The 19545-nt window shown below is 38.1% G+C and overlaps 1 protein-coding gene across 2 annotated transcripts in view; it reads right to left on the bottom strand.

Moving 5' to 3' along the window:
- Positions 1-19545, bottom strand: part of RGL1 (ral guanine nucleotide dissociation stimulator like 1) — a 290242-nt gene that overhangs the window by 185353 nt on the left and 85344 nt on the right. For both annotated transcript variants that reach the window (XM_005540214.5, XM_005540216.5), the window contains exon 2: positions 3046-3209. In XM_005540214.5, the coding sequence (XP_005540271.1) occupies positions 3046-3177 (132 nt within the window). In that variant the 5' untranslated portion in view covers positions 3178-3209. The remainder of the gene's footprint in view (positions 1-3045; positions 3210-19545) is intronic.

Below are 19545 nucleotides of genomic sequence, written 5' to 3'. Positions count from 1 at the left end.
AGAAGACTGATAAATTTTACCAAATTAAAATTTGAAACAAAAATTTAGGAGTTGGAAAATATTGTTTTAGTGCATAAAATCTATAAAAAGATTGTATAGTAAACAATACATTAGTTTCCAGAAATCAACAAGGAAAGACAAATGACCCAATGAAAAGAAACAAGCAAAGGATAAGAACAGATAATTCACAGAAAACTAAATGGCCAATATCCATGTGAACAGATGCTCAACACCACAAGAATTCAGGGAAATTTGTGTTATACAAGGTCCCATTTCAAAACAATCAGATTGGCCAATATTTAAAGGTCTGTCAATATCAATAACAGGTGAGGATATAGAACGGATGAACTTTCATATGCTGCTAACAGAGATACAAACTCATGGCCTCATTTCAGAGCTGATCTAGTAATATCTAGCAAAGCTAAAGGTATTCAGACTTTACAACTCAGCATGCCACTTCCAGGTGTCTATACTAGAAAAAACTCTAGCATATGTTCACGAGGAAAAGTATATTATACTGCCAACTGTATTGAAAGAAAACTAAAAGTTAATCAACAAGAGAATGGATAAATTGACTATATTAATCAAAAAATGTAAACAACAGTTAAAGACGAACAAAGTGAAACTACATATGTCAGCATTAAAATAGAAACAAATAAATAAGCTGTAGAAATAGATGTACAGTACAAGGCTTACATAAAATTTACAAGATATAAATCAATACTGTATATTGAATATATAGATCCACATGCATGTAGTATAAATACTGAAATATGCATAAAAATGATAAACACCAAATTCAGATTTATGACAGGGCCAGGACTGGAGTGAGACTAGCATCAAGCCTAGGGTGCAAAATTTAAGGATGTACTCAATTTTGCGCAAGTATAGGGCATAAACCTTAAGTTTTGTGCCCTCGGCACAATACTCATCTCATCTTATCTTGGACCTGTTAGGTGAGATACAGAAAGACTTCATCTACCACCTGTGGAGTTTATTTCTTTAAAAAAATTTTTAAAAAAAGTCTGTTGTGCAAGTATATCCCTAGAGAGAAGGTTTGTATTTGCTTCTGCTGGATTTTACATGTTCAAGACTAGTTGTTAGGTTACTTTCTTGGATTGGAATTGTCATAATGTGTCAATATTAGGAATCTGAACTTCAAACACAAGTGTAGCAAGGAGTTGGTATAATAATTTCCCATGGAAGATTCCTCTTTCTCTTTACAGAATAATCAAAAGAAAGGCATGCAACTAAACTTGGCAGTGAGCTCCTCTCTCCCACAGCTTTGCATCCTGAGCAGAATATGAGAACATGGAGGGGAGGGGACCAGTTTGGAATTTGTGCCAGGGTTGGCACCCTGAGCAGTTTCTACTGACTTGGTTCCTGTCTTATTTCCAAGCCTAGTTCTCCAAACTTCTTACCAATTCTGTAAGCTTCTCAACAACCTCCAGCAATTTCTCATTCTCCTTAATTTAGTCAATTTCTTTTGCTTGGAACCAAAGAGCCATACCAATATACTTAGCCTCATGCTGTCAAACAAAGAATTTATATATTTCCACTTGTTATGATTCCATCCTTAGGAATCAACTTTCTTAGCATTATTTGATTTCCCATTCGGTTTGCCTACAAGGAGAATGTGTACTAAACATTTTAACTTGAGTATTTCAGAAGATAAAACTCTTCTATTTGTCTTTATCAATTAAGGAATTGCCATTTTCTTTTTACATATTAGTTGTATAAACTTAATTCATGTGAGTTTTCCCCAGAAATTTCTGTTGGATACACGAGAAAATAAAATTTCCAAGCATATAAGCTAAGGACCAGACCCTAGACAACTATCCAAGATCATGAATATCACCCAGGTAAGCCTCTCAGAAAATAGCTGCTGGTCTTTCCGGTAGCCAAAATACCATTGACAAAGTGTTGTCTGTTTTCCCTATTACATTTCTATACTACCTCAGTTGTTTTGAAGTTCTTGCTTTGGTACCTCTCTCTGAGATGCTCTTTCCCATGTATTAAAACCTCTAGCTTTTGGGGCTGGGCACAGTCACTCACACCTGTAATCCCAGTGCTTTGGAAGGCAGAGGCAGGAGGATTGCTTGAGGGTAGGGCTTCAAGACCAGCCTGGGCAATATAGTGAGAGTCTCATCTCTACAAAAAAATTAAATATTATCCAGATGTGGTGGTGTGTGGCCTGTAGTCCTAGTTATTTGGGAGCCTGAGACAGGAGGATCGCTTGAGCCCAGGAGTTCCAGGCAGCAGTAAGCTGTGACTGTGCCACTGCACTCCAGCCTGGACAGAAAAGCAAGATCCTGTCTCTAAAAAACAAAAACATACAAACCTCTAGCTTTCATTTTATTTGCTGAGCTGATAAGATGTGCACAACCCAAGCTCAGGGAAGTTAGGCCTTTCCATGATCTGGTTAATAATTCCATTCTCTTTTCCAATCTTCCTTTTATACCTCTTCATGCCTATATGGAAATGGTTTTCAATATCTTGCCATTATGTATGATTTTACCGCTAATGCATAATAAAAATAAAAGCTTTAATTTATAATTTCCATTGAAAGAATAAGAGCATCTCTCTCTCTTTCTCCCTGTCCCTCTATCTTTCTCTCTCTCTCTCACACACACACACCACAAATATACACACAAATATCAGCATTTTATATAAGTCAAGAGAAACTTCAACAACAATAGACTTGAGAGAGGGAAGTCACGGAAGGGCAGCCTTGAGAAAGAATGTAGCTAACAGGATACCCACGGCTACACTGCTGATATCTGAAGCTAAAGTGCAGATTATATGCGTATGAGCCTTAGATCACCATTTTTTAAGTGCTGGCTTTCAGTGTAGCCTCCTTGGCCTGAATCACTGTGTAGTCATTAATGTGCAATGACTTACTTGTTCTCTAGTCATGGCTACGCCTACAGCGCCTGAATAAAGATTTGCCAAGCTGACCTGTGGTGCTGGCTACACAAAGAATTATAGTCTCAGGTATGAACAAATCCAGTATTTCACCAACTGTGTCATTTAGAGTCAACTTACCTCCTCTGTCTTTAAAACTTCCCATATTCGAGCATGATCTTCCACCAGCCAGGGTCCCGTGCTTTCTACCTTGGTGGAAAGTTTGAATTTAGACACCTCCTGAGTAGGTTCTCCCACGGGTTTCACCTCCATCTTGAAAGAGGCAGGCAGGAGGCATTACGGATCTGTGTGGAAGAATAAAGTGTGATCCAGATTAAAACAATGAGTAACATTAAGAGAGACATGGAAGCAAATTATAGGAATCAACTTTTATGGCCACTTTTATATTCTAAATATTCATTATTGGTATCTTAATGCAGGCTTTGGGAGGTAAGCACGCATTCTGATAACGGCAAACTGGTACAAATTTTAAAGCAAAGCACAAGCCATCATCTGCATGTTATACCTGCTTATCACTTGGATTTGGCGCTCTCAGGGGGAGAGATGGAAATGGGTGGCTGTCAGGCAAACCTGAGTGATGTTTTCGTATTTCCATGCCAAGTGCTCCATGTGGAAGAAGCACTGGCTATGATGTCAAGAATTTTACTCTTCAAACATCTATTATGTACTTGTGTATATGAGGCTCCATGCTAGGCATACACAAATAATTCAGTAGTTTGCCTCTTAACCTTAAGAAGCTTAGAGCCTCAGGGCAGAAAGGTTGTAAACAAGTATTAACAATATGATGTATTACAACATAGCGTCTGAAATGCCACAATAATTGTGTTTCTAAACTGCAATGAAAGCAGAGGAAGATTCCTTTGATATCCACTGGCTGTGTACTTTCTTGGGCCTTGGTTTCACTAACAGTTACTGTAAGATATTATTTAAAAATTGATGCCAATCTTACAAGGTCTACCTCTTTGACATCTTTCCATTGGCCACTGGCTTGTTCAGAATCTCATCATATCTTGCCTGGCTCAGTCCCATACTATCATAAGAGTCTCCTTGCCTCCATTCAAGTCCCTTTGAGTCTATTCTTGGTGTAATTCTAAAAAGCAAAACTGTTACTGATGTTCCATCTACCTAAAAACTTTTCCTAAAGAATGAAACCCAAATTCCTTCATGCAGCATCCAAGGATCTTTACGTCTGGCTTCCTCCACCTCCCTTCTCCCACCTCATGCATGCACTGCTACCTCCTCAGCTACTGTTTCAGCCATTTGAAAGTATCTATGGACCCCAGATACATCTAGTGCCTATAGCCTTTGTTTGTGACACCTTCTCTCCAATCCCCACCCCAAGAGAATACAGGCTTCCCTCCTTTGTTACGCTATGTACTCCAGACAAACTTCTATCATGTCACCTGTAACACCTTATTATATTTATTTGCTTTCAATTCTATTTCCCCCTTCTAGTCTTATAAGCATCTTGAGACTAGAGATAGTATCATACACAGAGTAAGTACTAAATAAATGTTTTATGAATCATTAATTCAACATTTAGTAAATCATGACAATCCATTGAAAAGGAGGCAGCAGATCTTATATATTCAAGTAAAAGATGTAAAAGTTAGGTTACCTCTTCCTTTTAACTTTTTTATTGACTTAGTGGGCTATAAGTTTTTCATAAAAAAGGGATAAGTCTAACATTCATCGCACACTCCCAAGCAGCATATAATGCAAGATAGAATTGCTCATTAGTTAACAACAGGCTGGTTTTCATGGAAATGTCTTCAAGGAATTATGTCTGCAAAACCCAGGTGTTAGGCTGACATAACCCACTACCCAAATAAAAGTAAGTGGAAATTGAAACCTATATGAGTGACAGGAGTGACAGGTCAGTGGATTTAAGAAAATCATCATCTGCAGAGGAGTTACTTCTCTGCTCTGGGGCTTCCCATGCTCCATCTAAGCCATGGAGAGTAAGCCCATCTGCTTGCAGAGAGCAATGATGAAGAAACTGATAACCAAAACCATTGTGAAGTACTTAGAAACACAGAACACTTAATACCCTCCCACTAGGAACCAGGAAACAAAACCTACATAATTAATGAACAAAGTGCCTCTGAGTGGACACACTAATAAATGATGCTGACACACACATACAAGGAAATAAACAAAGCAGAATCATGTAGAGATTTCAGTCCAAAAAAAGGAAATTAAAATAAACAGGCAAAATGGAAACAGGCCAGATTAGTAGGAAAGGAAATTCCATTGTTGTTATTGGAGAAATACTGTAAACAACAACAAATAAATCAAAATAAAGTAGGAAAACTACATAAAATGGTTTTGGCTGTCTCCTTCGTATATTATGGAAACAAAACTGGATAAAATAGACAAAGTATGAAATCCCATGGGAACAATGGAACATCTGTAAGTGTAACGTGTTCCAGAGACCCCACAGCTTACTCTACTGTCTGCCCACAGCTGCTTTCTCATCTCCGCAGTGTGGGTGAAAGTTGGCAAATTTTCAGTGTTGAAGACTGAACTCGACTGTGCACTGACTTCCCACAGATTGCTCCTCACCCTGTTTGGGAAGAAGATGTTATTGTGAGTTTTAAACCATTCCAAAGCACTCAGGAACTAAGGAGGGACTCAAGAGAGGCAGCCAGTTCTTACAAGGCTCTTCAAGCATTCTGAGATCCTCCACCCTATCTAAGACTGGAAGTCTTTTTCATTTATCCTCAGTGTATCTCTGCACTTATTAAAATGACCATATGTAGAATATATCTTGAGCTTCCACTGCATACCAGCCACTGTGCTAGGCGTTTTCCACATTATCTGTAATCCACACAATAAACCTGAGAGGTAGATGTCACCATTTTACAACAATGAAAAAATGAGATTCAGAGAGGTTAAATAACTTTACTACACTGCTAGAAAGTTGCAGAGTTCCCAAGTTCATGCTGTCTCTCCTAGATCAGTTCAGAAAGCCTTCAGCTCCATCCTACTCTCCCATCACTGGCAGAATGCAACCTCCTTCTCATGCCCCTTCCTCCATAGACTAGAGCCAGAGTGTCTGTGTCTCAGCTCACTGGCACAATGGTGCCCCCTTGAGATATGGTCACATCTGATGAGTACATAGGTAAGGACAGCATAGAGGTAAGAAAACATCACAGGGAATGGATCATTCCTTTTCCTTTTTACTGACATCTCAACTTCTGACCAGGGTGAGCTCTATGAGTGTGTGACCTACGAAGTCACACAGAGCCCCATGCTCAGAAGAGCTTCATGCTTTGTTTAATGCTTTGCTGTTGCTACCTTAAAATTCTTAATTTTTGAACAAGGGGCCTTCTATTTTCATTTTGCACTGAGCCCCACAAATAATATAGCCAGTCCTGCTGCCAACCTGTCTTTTCCTCTTCAAATCTAACATTTTATTCCATACTTTCTTTATTCTTTTCTTTTTTTTATTTGAGACAGGGTCTTGTGCTATCACCCAGGCTGGAGTGCAGTGGTGCAATCTCGGCTCACTGCAACCTCTGACTCCCGGGTTCATGCGATTCTCCTGCCTCAGCTTCCCGAGTAACTGGGATTACAGACGCCTGCCACCACGCCCAGCTGATTTTTGTATTTTTAATAGAGATGAGATTTTACCATGCTGGCTAGGCTGGTCTCGAACTCTCGGCCTCAAATTATCCACCTGCCTCAGCCTCCCACAGTGCTGGGATTACAGGCATGAGCCACCTCACCCAGCCTCCATACTGTCTTTAAACAATTCATGCATTATAGGTTTCCTACCTATTCCCTTCTAGCTCATTTTAGGAGCTAGAAGTCTATGTTACAGAGTCATCATTTATTTGTTAAAATTAAAATAGGAGGCATATGTAGACTTTCCACTACCTCTGATATATGGTGCATATTACAGTTGAACTACTGACTTCTTTCTTTTTTTTTTTTTTGAGACGGAGTCTTCCTCTGTCACCCAGGCTGGAATGCAGTGGTATGATCTCAGCCCACTGCAACCTCTGCCTCCAGGGTTCAAGTGATTCTCATGCCTCAGCCTCCCAAGTAGCTGGGATTACAGGCATCTGCCACCACCTCCAGCTAATTTTTGTATTTTTTAGTAGAGATAGGATTTTGCCACGTTGGCCAGGCTGGTCTGGAACTCCTGACCTGAGGTGATCTGCCCGCCTCGGCCTCCCAAAGTGCTGGAATTACAGGCGTGAGCCACCGCACCCGGCCTGCCTTCTTTCTTAAAACACATAGTCAAGGGTTACAAGATAACCTCCAGGCAATACCATTAATATGGGCCCTTCAACAGAATCATCAGATAATATGAAATCACTGGAAACCTAAAAAGCAAAACTTTCTATTCTAGTTAAGAATTGGTCTAAAATATCATAAGCCTTATGGACTCTTTTGGAAATCAATTTTGAATAATTTTTAATTTAAAACACCTGCTGCCCAAAACAGAATTTTGTTTAAACCACTAGACAGTAAAATCAGCCTTAAGTTGGGAGAGGGGTGAAAAAAGGAACCTGTATGTATAGAAAGGTAAATCTGATCAGAGAACATAAAAGCAAAATTTTTCTCAAAAATTAAAAAAGAAAATTGCTTGGGAATTTTTTTGTAATTGTAAAAGGATTGTGATTGTACACTGCCTCTACCTTATGAAGCACAGAAATAAAATTAAAACAGGGAAGACAAGTGTGGTGGGATGGAAGAAACATGTGCTTGCTTGACAGAGAAAGCCATGGAAAGATTTTTTTTTTTTTTTTTTTTTTTGTAGAGACAGAATCTCACTATGTTGCCCAGGCTGTTCTCACCCGGGCTCAAGTGATCCTCCTGCCTCAATCTCCCCAAAGTGCTAAGATTACAGGCATGAGTCACTGTGCCTAGTCTTCTTTCTAAAATATTTACTAACACTATGCTTATACTATCTATAATATGTAATCATAACTTATTTCTTCTATTCCTTCCAAAATAATCATCGACTGGAGGTCATAACATTTTCCACGGTCATAACAAAGGGCGCAGCTGATGGCTTCATATCCTAAGTGATCATTATGCACCAAAACTAAATGAGCGGCTTCTCAGAGGCTAATCTTGAAAACTAAGTATTAAAATGACAATCTAAGAACACAATAATTTGCCATTACTAGTGTCTGTTCTTGCTATCAGATAAAAATTATCCATCACTTCCATGGATGCCCTTTTTTTGAAACATGGCTTTAAAAGAAAGTGCTAGGACACAACTCCACTCAAGTCTGTATTTATTTTATTAACCTCCATCCTGAACTTTGTTTGATAAATCAATTTGTAATTTATTGAATTTTACTTTCCTTCTTATAATAAATAGCATATGAGACATCCCTCATAAATCATTATCTTTTTTCTCCTCTCCCTCCTCTTTAAATATGTTTGGAAGGAAAATAAAGTGTTTAAAATTCAGAAACTTACTGAAATGATTTGGTGCTTCTTATCTTTATCTATTAGGGTCATGCTTTTCTTCTTCCTTTGCAGACTCCATTATATGTGATAATAATAACATTTCTGCTTACTTCCCTTTTGCTTCACCTGAAGAAATCTTTCAGTTTTTCAAACTCAACTCAGATTTCTTCTAATCTTGAAAATGTCTGGCATTTACCCTGTTCCAGTCCCTTGCCATGATTATTTGTCTTTCTAGCATTTCTTTCCTCCTACATTCTCTCTTCCTCATTCCTCTTCCTAATGAGCTGAGGTTCTGTCCAGATAAGATAGGTTTGTTTATCTTTATCTCCTACTGTCTTCAACTCTTCCACCTAGAAGGCTATCAAGAGCAGTCTTTGCATTTTAGTTTTACTCAGAACTGCATAATGTAAAGTGCACTGAAATTCTAGTCACAAGACCTGAGTTAAAATCATGAAGCTACAGTTAATTCTCTGTGTAACCATTAAGCGAGCTATTTCACCTTTCTTAGCCTCAGTGTCCTCATCTTCAATATGAATAGGCTACAAGACTGCTGAGCCCTCTTACAGTTATAAAAATAAAGCATTCACCTCCCTCAAATGTAGAAAGCGAAACTAATGTGCATTGAATTGTTTTTCCAGAAGAACTGAAGGCTCCAAACCACTAAACAAAACAGTGAAAGGTGATTTCGGTGTTTCACTCACATATTGTACTTAGTCCCATATTATGCATTCATTACTCAAAAGTCAAACAAACAGCATGATGTTAAAATAGCCCCTTTACATTCATGTGTACAATATCAGGGCTTTGACTATTCAGAGATAACCCAAAACTCTCTGACATGTAGTCAATTGTAAGTGTGCCAAGGCTTTTTAAAGCTGGTATTTGGACACGCTCACTCATCCTTAGCATCTAACTCCTGGTTTGATGGTAGACTTCTCTAACCATGATTGCTATTGTGATATCTACAAATTGCGGGATCCAAGAAGGTCTCAAGATACAACCTCCTAATTGTGGAGGGGGCATTATAGTGATCTCACTAGTCTATTTCTTCTGAGAACACAGAGAGAACCAGCTATCCAGAATCGAAGATTACCATATGAAAATGGAAACTGGGGCACAGACAGACATCAGAAGGGAAGGACTCCAGAAAGCCACAGCAGAGAGACAGATTCCTACTGCCCTGAGAAAGGAAGCCCATCAGATTATTTCGTAGTAATACTAAACGTTGCTTGTGTTTGAACTAGAGGTATAAGTCAATGTACTAGGAGGTAAGAGAGCAACAGATTCCTATTATCTCTTCCTCTTTGGAATCTTAGCAGCATTTCAGGTCTATCTATATAAGGCAACTCAGTTATATCCTGAGTATTGCTTTCTTTGCTTTCCATAACTTACTCTGGTCTCCCCTGCTAGCCTGCCAGCTCTTTAAGAGCAAGATTAGACACATGTTTGTTACACTGCTTCAAAGTTTTACAAAACTCCATCACCCTTTTAAAAAATAGATTTTTACTTTTTTATTAAAGAAAATTTACTGGAAGAAGGAATTCAGCATTCAACATGATAAGTATTTTGGAATAAATGTCAATCATTGGGCAACCATTTTCAAAGGAATTTTAATTATATAGTGTCTCCCTGAATGCTGAGCAAGGTTGCACAATACTGTCTGCACAATACTGAAGTGACTCTGGGAGCAACTGTCTCCTGTTAAATGTAGAAAATTAAAGAAGTGCAAGGCATTCCTGCTTTATTCCAGTTGATATTTTAAAAGACTCGTCCAACTGGTCTTCACACCGCATACTTTCTCCTCCTTACTGATAGTATTTGGCAAAAGTTTTTAATAATAATAAAAAAGAAAAATCCAGAGTGGGTTTGTACTACCCTGTGACCCTCCCTGGAGAAAAGCTGCTCAGCAATCCCTGCTTTGCTCAACAATCCCTGCTCGGCACAGAGAGCCAACACAAGGAAAACAGTTGGGCTCCCTTCCTGGTCTCCATTCAGTGCAGCCGTCTGGTCACAAATCTGCAAAGACAGACGTGGGGGAGGGAGAGGATACCTAAAAAGAACAGAACTGAGATCACAAAAAATACCCTTTAGCGTTCTAAGAGAGATAGAGGGAATTCCAGGGGACTGCCTTTTTTATGGCCTATATTTTTATTATGATAAAAAGTTCAGTAATTATGTTGCTGGAAAGCATGAAACGAGACAAAACTGTAAATCACATGACTGTCCCAGGCTCAAATGTTTCACAATTCTGTAAACACCAGCTTTAACTGGGTGAATAAAGGCAAAATGCAAAAACCATTAGGAGAGCATCATCCAGTTCAATAGCCACAGGCTAATTTTTATCAAGTTGAAGGAAATTAAGCTGATTTAGGTCATAGCAATCCTTTAGGTCTCAACAATAACAGCAGCAACATTGACAACACGACCCCCTCCCCCACAGTTCATTCAATATTCACTACACCAGGTACTGGGCTAGCATGTCACAAGCCTCAGTTTATCCTCAGAAGCTCAAATCAAGAGAGATTATGGAATAAGCCCTAGGGTTTCTATCCGGTTATCCTGACCCAGAGCTGTGCCCTCACCACTCCACTCCACTGCTATCCTTTAACAGTCAGTGTTCCACGTACAAAATAACATCATGCAGATGTTCAAAAATCTGAGCTCCTAGGAATCTGAACTCTCGAAAGGATTCAGAAGTGGACTTCTCATGGGAGGAATGCGAAGATCTAGAAATGTTATATTCAGGGGAAAAAAAAATCTGTTGAGTTTACCAGTTAATACACAAAATCATTTTAACTAGCTTCCAAATAGACTAGCCCTTCCACATTTCAGGTTAAAGAGCAATCTGTTCTCAATCTTTTACTTCACCATAAACAGAAGTTGAATCTATTTAATTACAGTCACTTTACTAAGCCACAGGAAAATGGAAGGTCCCAATGGGGAAAAACTCTTTCAAGAAAACACTTCTGGGAGAGCATGTAGAGTGAGCTGGCTCTGAGCCAATCCTTATCCCCTCTCACAGTCTCTAAGTAGCAAGGACACCATGATTTTCACATATACCGTATACTGCCAAATGTCATCCTCCTTCATTTGATCAGATAACACCTTATCCCATTACAGAAGACTCTTTGATTAGTGTCACATAATAATGATCTAGTTAGTGCTGAAGACCAAAACACCAGGTTGCTAGATTAGGTGCAAGAAGCTTTACATACAGAGCAGCAATTTTATTCCCATCTAACTATGCTGTTTCTTCTCTGAATGGGAATAAATCCTCTGGAATGGGAATAAATCCTTGTAAGTGGTGCTAAGGACAAAGGAATTGGTCCAATACTCATCCAGCGGGGAGACGGCGGAAGCTATGTGCCTTGGTTAGAGGGAGTTATACTACTGGCTCAACATGGTGAACCTTTCACATGTGGGATCAAAGACTCAATAACCCAGATGAACACATGAACACAGGGACAATGAAACCAAGGGAAAACCACTAGAGATGCTGCTTCCTGACACTGCCTTTTGCATAGATCTTGTGACTTTTCCCTGATGACCTGGTGCCCAAAAGCAAATACAAAGTCAAAGCCATATCTTACAGAATCCTAAAAAACCCTCCCAAAGACTTGAGCTTGACATAATATAGTGACATTTTTATCAGTAAATTCAGTAAAAACTGTTGTGTTGGTCACGATCCATGTATACTAGAGAAGATACAATCCCTATTTTTAATGAGAGACCCATTTGTCCTTTAGCAAACCCTGTAAGGATACTCCAACATTAAAAAAAATTGTTTCCATATTTTTTTCCTCTTACTCAGAGCTCTGTGAGGGTGTACTGTACCATAGAGAATGCATCCTGCATTCATAAATATGTATCAGAGGAGAAGCAGCTGTTGAATTTACCCTCGATAGTCCATTAAAGATGAAACCCTCGCATTATTTTAGAGTGAACCAAAAGGTTTTAAGCCTAAATGAAGCCTTTGAAAACCAAATTCTACTCTCAAATTTCAAACAAGTTTTCAAAACATGTTTGGAAACTGCTTCGCATAGCAACAGAGTCAGAGTATTTTCAACTCAGCCTATGGGAAGGACATTACTGGGATACATTCAATAGTTACTCAGTTAGAACCTATTTTTTTCTTTAAAATTGCAAATATTCCTAGCAAAACCAAGCCTGGCTTTCTCATCAGGTCTTCACAATAGCACCAGCCGTTCATCACAGTCTTTCCAAGGGCTGCATTAAATGACTTGTGTACATCTGCAGGGCTTCTGTGTTTGATCCTAGATTATATTTTCACTAAGGTTAAGGGTTAGAGTTTTGACAGATGTGGCTGTGTTCTAATTGGCCCATTTTATCTGGCCCTTTTCCACACACATACAGTATTCAATAGCCAAGTTTGTGAAGTGCCTCAATTTCGATACTAACAAATGAGGGGTGGATGGAATGTAGGGCTTGAGCACTCAGTTGGGTGTCGGCTTTAGTTTCAGAGTCCATATGAAATCCATGCCAACATCTGTCTTGGGGGGAAAGAGGATCATTTCATTCTGTGTTGCCATTTCATTCCAACTGGATTACAGTTTCTTTTCTCTTCCTTTTATTCTTCCCTCCTTAAACTTTTACAGGACTTTCCATTTTTTTCATTGCCACAGATTGACCTTGCTATTTCCAATAAACCAAAGTGTAAACTGAACTAAGATTGTGTCTTGCGTTCTGACACCTTAGTGCAATAGCAATCATGCAAATATAAGATTTAGCATTCCTGACTTTCTAGCTGGAGGGTCAATGGGCCATATAACAAGATGGCAAATTTGCAGGGGCATGCCGTGTAGTTTGGTTAAATCTCACCAAGCACCATGCTGTCACAGGAGGGAAGAAGTCCCTAACGTTTTACATTTTACATAGCTATCGCCTAATTATTGTGCCAAGTGTGTACGGGGCAGGGCAAAATAAAGATAAGTAAATCTGTGTTCTCCACTAATCGGCCCTTGAGCTGAGAGTTCTTCATCTCAATTCCTGGGAAGTCTACAATCATATGAGAAGAAAGAGATACATTTCAAAATGACAGATTATACTTCAAAATGATAGGATAGGTGTTAGAAGAGAGAAATACACAAGTGTATTACAACAAGTGCTCTTTGAGGTAAGTATTAATTCCCCATCCAGATGAAACTGAAGCTCAGAGAAATTAAGTGAATTGCCCAAGGTCACAGAGCAGGGTCCAAATTTGAAAACAGATCTGTCTGACTCAGAACAAAGCTTTCATTTTCATTTTGTCATGGCCTTTCAAAATTTTCACAGAATTGTGGCCATCTTACTATTTGGCTTTCTAACTTTAATGCTTAAGGAGAAACACGAACTCTCCGCAATAAGGTATCAGGGAAAGGCCAAGAGGGTTATCTGAAATTTGTGCTTCCTTATCTGTGCTACCTTTTCTACCAAAGCTGAGAGTCAGTTTCTTCTACCTCCCTTCATATTCTGTTTTGTCAGCTCCTCCACATTCTCTAGTGCCTATCACACTTCCTCTGCCCTGCCCTTCAAGAGCTAAATAAATGAACACTATTAAAAAGAAGCGGCAGAAAACAGAAGCAAAAATTGGACAGTCAGTTATTTCACTTCTTATTCACATATGTAAATTTTTGCCACAGAAATATGGTAACCCGTAAGTCGTTATTTTTAAGCCTTCTTTAAAACAACATATGGAATCTATTATAATATTCAATGACTTCACTTTTGCTTCTGCTCTAGAGATTGATGGGTTTATGATTTATAGCTCAAATGAATTCAGTTCTCAAGTTCATTGCTCCAATTTTGGTTGACATTGTTTCTGGATACCACAAAGATATTAATTGTTAACTTCATTGTGTACTGAAAAATGACTTACACACTAGCAAAACTTAAGTGGACTCAGAGTTACAACTTCTATGCACCCACTCCATTTCTCCACTTCAGACGGGACAAAAAGATAGTGTGTTTTACTCTTTTGTGTGTCCTTAAAAGGAATTTAAGGCTTGTTACTTTGAAAGAATAATATCATTAACAGGATGAAGTATAGTGAAATTAGATCCAAATAGTTTTGACGTCTTACCTGAGAAATAAGTACATTAATTAAGTCAGCCTAGAAATCTGTCAACAGCCTGCCTGGGTGAAGGTTGATTAAATCTCTCCCTCTTTCCCTGTTTCTTTGCCACAGACCTCCAGAGTTGTTTAGATTCTACTCTAGTTCCTACTGGACCAATTAGTCAAAATTATGTTCTGTACTCTACAAATTAAAATCTGCCAACACTAGCCTTCCATGTATAATAGACTGTCATAGTTGGTTTCACGCAACCACAGAGGAAATTGAAATAGAAAGACAGGGGCTTAGATACATTCAAGCAGTACATTAGCAGTGACATCAATTTTAAACATAGGAGTCCCTGATGCTTTAGTCTGAGCCACTGAGCCAACCTAACACACTCACTCCATTATCTCAGAGAGGGAAGGCAGTGAGTTTTGTGGTCCTCTGAAAGAGACCTGTGGCCGAAACAGACTGTGTTAGCACCTTCCTCTAGGTCCAGCTTGGGACTTCTAGGAGGGAACCTTGGCTCTTGGTCTTAGCCAGTTTTTAAGGGGGAAGTTGCTTTGTATCACAGCCAAGAGTCACAGGAACGCCTGACACAGTGCCCAATATGGAACAGGCTTCATACTATGGAGAAATTGTCAACAACTTTATAATGTTTCTCTTTACTGACTTCAAGACCTTGCCCCTCAAAAACAGCAACTACTACATACAAGCACAATTTTAATGAGGGATAATTTACATATCTCATGTTAAGGGTATATTCTATGACTTTTGACAAATAGTACACATCCATGTTACCACTGCTAAAGTCAAGATTAGAACATTTCCATTATTTCAAAAGGTCATTCTCTTAAGCCCCTTCCCAGCCGATTTCACCCTATCACTGGCCCTGGGCAACCATGAACCTGCTTTCTATAAATATATGTTAAGTTTTTCTTTCTAGAGGTTTATATTGAATATCATACAATATCTACATTTTATTCAGTCTGATTTCTTTCACTTACCACATTTATCTTGAGACTCATCTATGTTGGTACATATTCAAATAGTTTATTCCTTTTTAGTGCTAAGTAGTACTCCATTGTTAAACATTTTATTTATACATTTACCTGCTGATGGACATTTGTGTTGTTTCCAGTTTGTGTTACTTTAAATAAAGTGAAATAACTCTTGTGTACGATTCTTTTTGTGGACACATGCTTTCATTTCTCTTGGATAAACACCTAAGAGTAGAATTGCTGAATCATATGGTAAGTGTATGTTTAACTTTATAAGAAACTGCCAAAACTGTTTTCCAAAGTGGTGGTACAATTTTATATTCCCATCAGCGGTGTATGCAGGAAAATCTCAGTGGTTTCATATCCTCATCAACAGTTAGTATTTGGGGTCCTTTTAATTTTACCCACTCTAATGTTCTAACAGATGTGTAGTGATACCACATTGTGGTTGCAATTTTCATTTCCCTAATGATGAATGATATTGAGCATCTAGTCATGGATATATTGGCTCTCTGTGTATCTTCTTTGGTAAAGTTTGTTCAAATGTGTCCATTTTATTGACTTTATAATTGGTTCTATCAGTGAGTTCAAAAAGTTCTTTATATATTCTAGATATCAGTCCTAATAAAATAGTATGCACACACACACACACATATATTTTCTCCATCTCAGGTCTGCCTTTGCATTTGCATTTTCTTATAAACAGGGGTTTTAAATTTTGATGTAGTCCAATTTATAAATTTTTTATATTTTTTATGTTTATGCTTTTTTGTGTCCTATTTAAGAAATCTTTTCCTACTTGAAGGTTATAAAGTTTCTTCCAGAAGTTTTATAGTTTTAACATTTACACTTAAGATTATAATCCAGTTGTATACCATAAAGTAAGGGTTGATGTTAATTTATTTAAATGTAGATAACAAGTTGTTCGAGACAATTTGTTGAAAAGATAATCCTTTCCATATTGAATTACTTTGGCATCTTTGTTAGAAATCAATTGGCCATGCACATGCTGGTCTATTTCTGGGTTCTCGATTGTGTTTCATTGATCTATGTGTCAAAACTATGCCAATAACACACCAACTTGATTGCTGTATCTTTACAGTAAGTGTTAAAGCCAGTAAGTTTAAGTCTTCTAACTTTGTTCTTTTTCAAAATTGTTTTGGCTATTCTAAGCATTTAGGTTTTAGAAACAGCTTGAAAATTTCTATTTTTTTTTTTATTCCAACCAATTTTTATTTTTATTATTTTTTTTAATTTATTTATTATTATTATACTTTAAGTTGTAGGGTACATGTGCATAACGTGCAGGTTTGTTACATATGTATACTTGTGCCATGTTGGTGTGCTGCACCCATCAACTTGTCATTTACATCAGTTATAACTCCCAATGCAACCCCTCCCCCCTCCCCCCTCCCCCCTCCCCATGACAGGCCCCTGTGTGTGATGTTCCCCTTCCTGAGTCCAAGTGATCTCATTGTTCAGTTCCCACCTATGAGTGAGAACATGCGGTGTTTGGTTTTCTGTTCTTGTGATAGATTGCTAAGAATGATGGTTTCCAGCTGCATCCATGTCCCTACAAAGGACACAAACTCATCCTTTTTGATGGCTGCATAGTATTCCATGGTGTATATGTGCCACATTTTCTTAATCCAATCTGTCACTGATGGACATTTGGGTTGATTCCAAGTCTTTGCTATTGTGAATAGTGCCGCAATAAACATACGAGTGCATGGGTCTTTATAGCAGCATAATTTATAATCCTTTGGGTATATACCCAGTAATGGGATGGCTGGGTCATATGGTACATCTAGTTCTAGATCCTTGAGGAATCGCCATACTGTTTTCCATAATGGTTGAACTAGTTTACAATCCCACCAACAGTGTAAAAGTGTTCCTATTTCTCCACATCCTCTCCAGCACCTGTTGTTTCCTGACTTTTTAATGATCGCCATTCTAACTGGTGTGAGATGGTATCTCATTGTGGTTCCGTTTGGATTTTTACTGGAATGTCATCAAATCTATAAATCAATTTGGGGAACTGAAATCACAAACAATTTCAGGTCTTCCAATCTACAAACATCATAAATCAATTCACTTAGATATTCTTAAATTTCACATAGAGATGTTTCCAGTTTTCAGGGTAGGGGTTTTAACATATATTTTATTTAATTTAACCCCTTTGGAGTAGTCAGGGTTCTCCAGAGGAGCAGAATCAACTATATATGTGTATAAATTGGCTATATATATGGAATTGGCTAATGTAATTATGGAGGCTGAGAAGTCACACCATCTGCCATCTGCAAGCTGGAAACGCAGGAGAGCTGATGGTGAACTTCCAGTCCAAGTCCTTACACCTAAGAACCAGAAGAACCAACAGTGTAAATTCTAATCCAAGTCTAAAGGCTTGAGAATCAGTAAAACTGATGATATACATTCCAGTTCAAGTCCAAAGACCTAGGAGCCAATGGTATAAGTTCCAGTCTGACTGCAGGAGACCAGTGTCCCAGCTTGAAAACAGACAGAGAGAGGAAATTCTCCCTTTCCCTGCTTTTTGTTCTATTCAGGCTTCCAATGAATTGGATTAGATGAGACCCATACACACCGGAGAAGGCAACCTGTTTTACTCAGTCTACCCATTCAGATGTTCATCTCATCTGGAAATACTTTCATAGACATACCCAAAAGTAATGTTTAACCAGATACCTGGGTACCCTATAGCCCAGTCAAGCTAATACACAAAATTCATCATCATACTCATGTATTTCATGCTTTGAGATGTTATTGCAAATAATATTGTCTTTTTTTAAATTTCCATTTCCATTTGTTTATTGCTAATATATAGAAATACAATTAACTTTGCATCCTGAAATCTTGCTAAAATCACTTATTAGTTCTACTAGTTTGTGATAGATTCATGAAGATTTGCTGCATGCTTGATCATGTCATCTGTGAATAAAGATAGTTTTACTTGTAGCTCTCTAGCCTATATGCCTCTTATTTTTCTTCCTTGTCTTGCTGCCCTGGCAAGAGTCTTCAATAAAATGTTGAAAAGTGGAGAGGGTGACCATCCTTGTCTTTTTGATCTTAAGGCAAAAGCATTCAGGTTTAACACTAAGTTACCAACAGTTCTTTAAAAAAAAAAGTTTAATAATTCACATACCATAAAATTCAAACACTTAAAGTGTAAAATTTGGTAGTTTTTAGTATAGTCATAGAAATGTGCCATCATCAGCCTTTTATCAGACTGAGGAGGTTCCCTTCTATTCTTAGTTTACTGGAAGATTACCACAGTATAATATGATAATATGTAATGGATGTTAATTTTATCAAATGGTTTTTCTGCATTTATTGAAATTATGATATGGTTTTTGTCCCATTATGACAATAAGATGAACTACATTCATTAATTTTTTAATATTAAGCAACCTTGTGTTCCTAGGATAAACATTACTTGGTTATCATGTATTATGTTTTTTATATATTTCATTTTTGGTTTGCACATCTTGAAGATTGTTGGGGAGTTTAGGGATGGTATGAAAGGTTTCACTTCAGGGCACATGTGCCGTGTGGGCGCCAGAGGCAAAGGATTGGCTGTTCTGTGGTGTTTTTTAGGAGCCAGGCACAGACAAACTGTACTTCCAAGCTATCTTTTTACTCTAATATTCTGGCATTAAACTTTCCATTAATGATTTTTAAGGCCTTGCTATAACTCCCTGGTGATTCATCAGCTGTATTTTTCCTTTACTTCATTTCATAATTTTCCTTCTGCTATATATCTTAGTGAATCCTTCCTTTTGCTTTTGGCAGACTCTATTTTTTTAAGGCTAATTTTTCTATCATCCTTTCCCTTCATCTTCCAGTTTCTTTAATCATACCTCCCTCAATAATTTTAAATCCTCTCTCCTTCTAATGCCACCTTCATTCAGCTTCTCTTCTTTTCACCCCACCAGACCATGTTAACTTGCTCTCAAGGTTCCCTTTCCTGTGCAATTCTTTTTTCTTTCTTTTTTTTTTTTTTTTTTGAGACAGAGTCTCCCTCTGTTGCCCAGGCTGAAGTGCAGTGGCACAATCTTGGCTCACTGCAACCTCTGACTCCAGGGTTCAAGCAATTCTCCTGCCTCAGCCCCCTGAGTA

This window comes from Macaca fascicularis, chromosome 1 (genome assembly GCF_037993035.2).
Source record: "Macaca fascicularis isolate 582-1 chromosome 1, T2T-MFA8v1.1".
Taxonomy (NCBI): Eukaryota; Metazoa; Chordata; class Mammalia; order Primates; family Cercopithecidae; genus Macaca; species Macaca fascicularis.
This window is presented reverse-complemented; position numbering and strand designations above follow the sequence as displayed.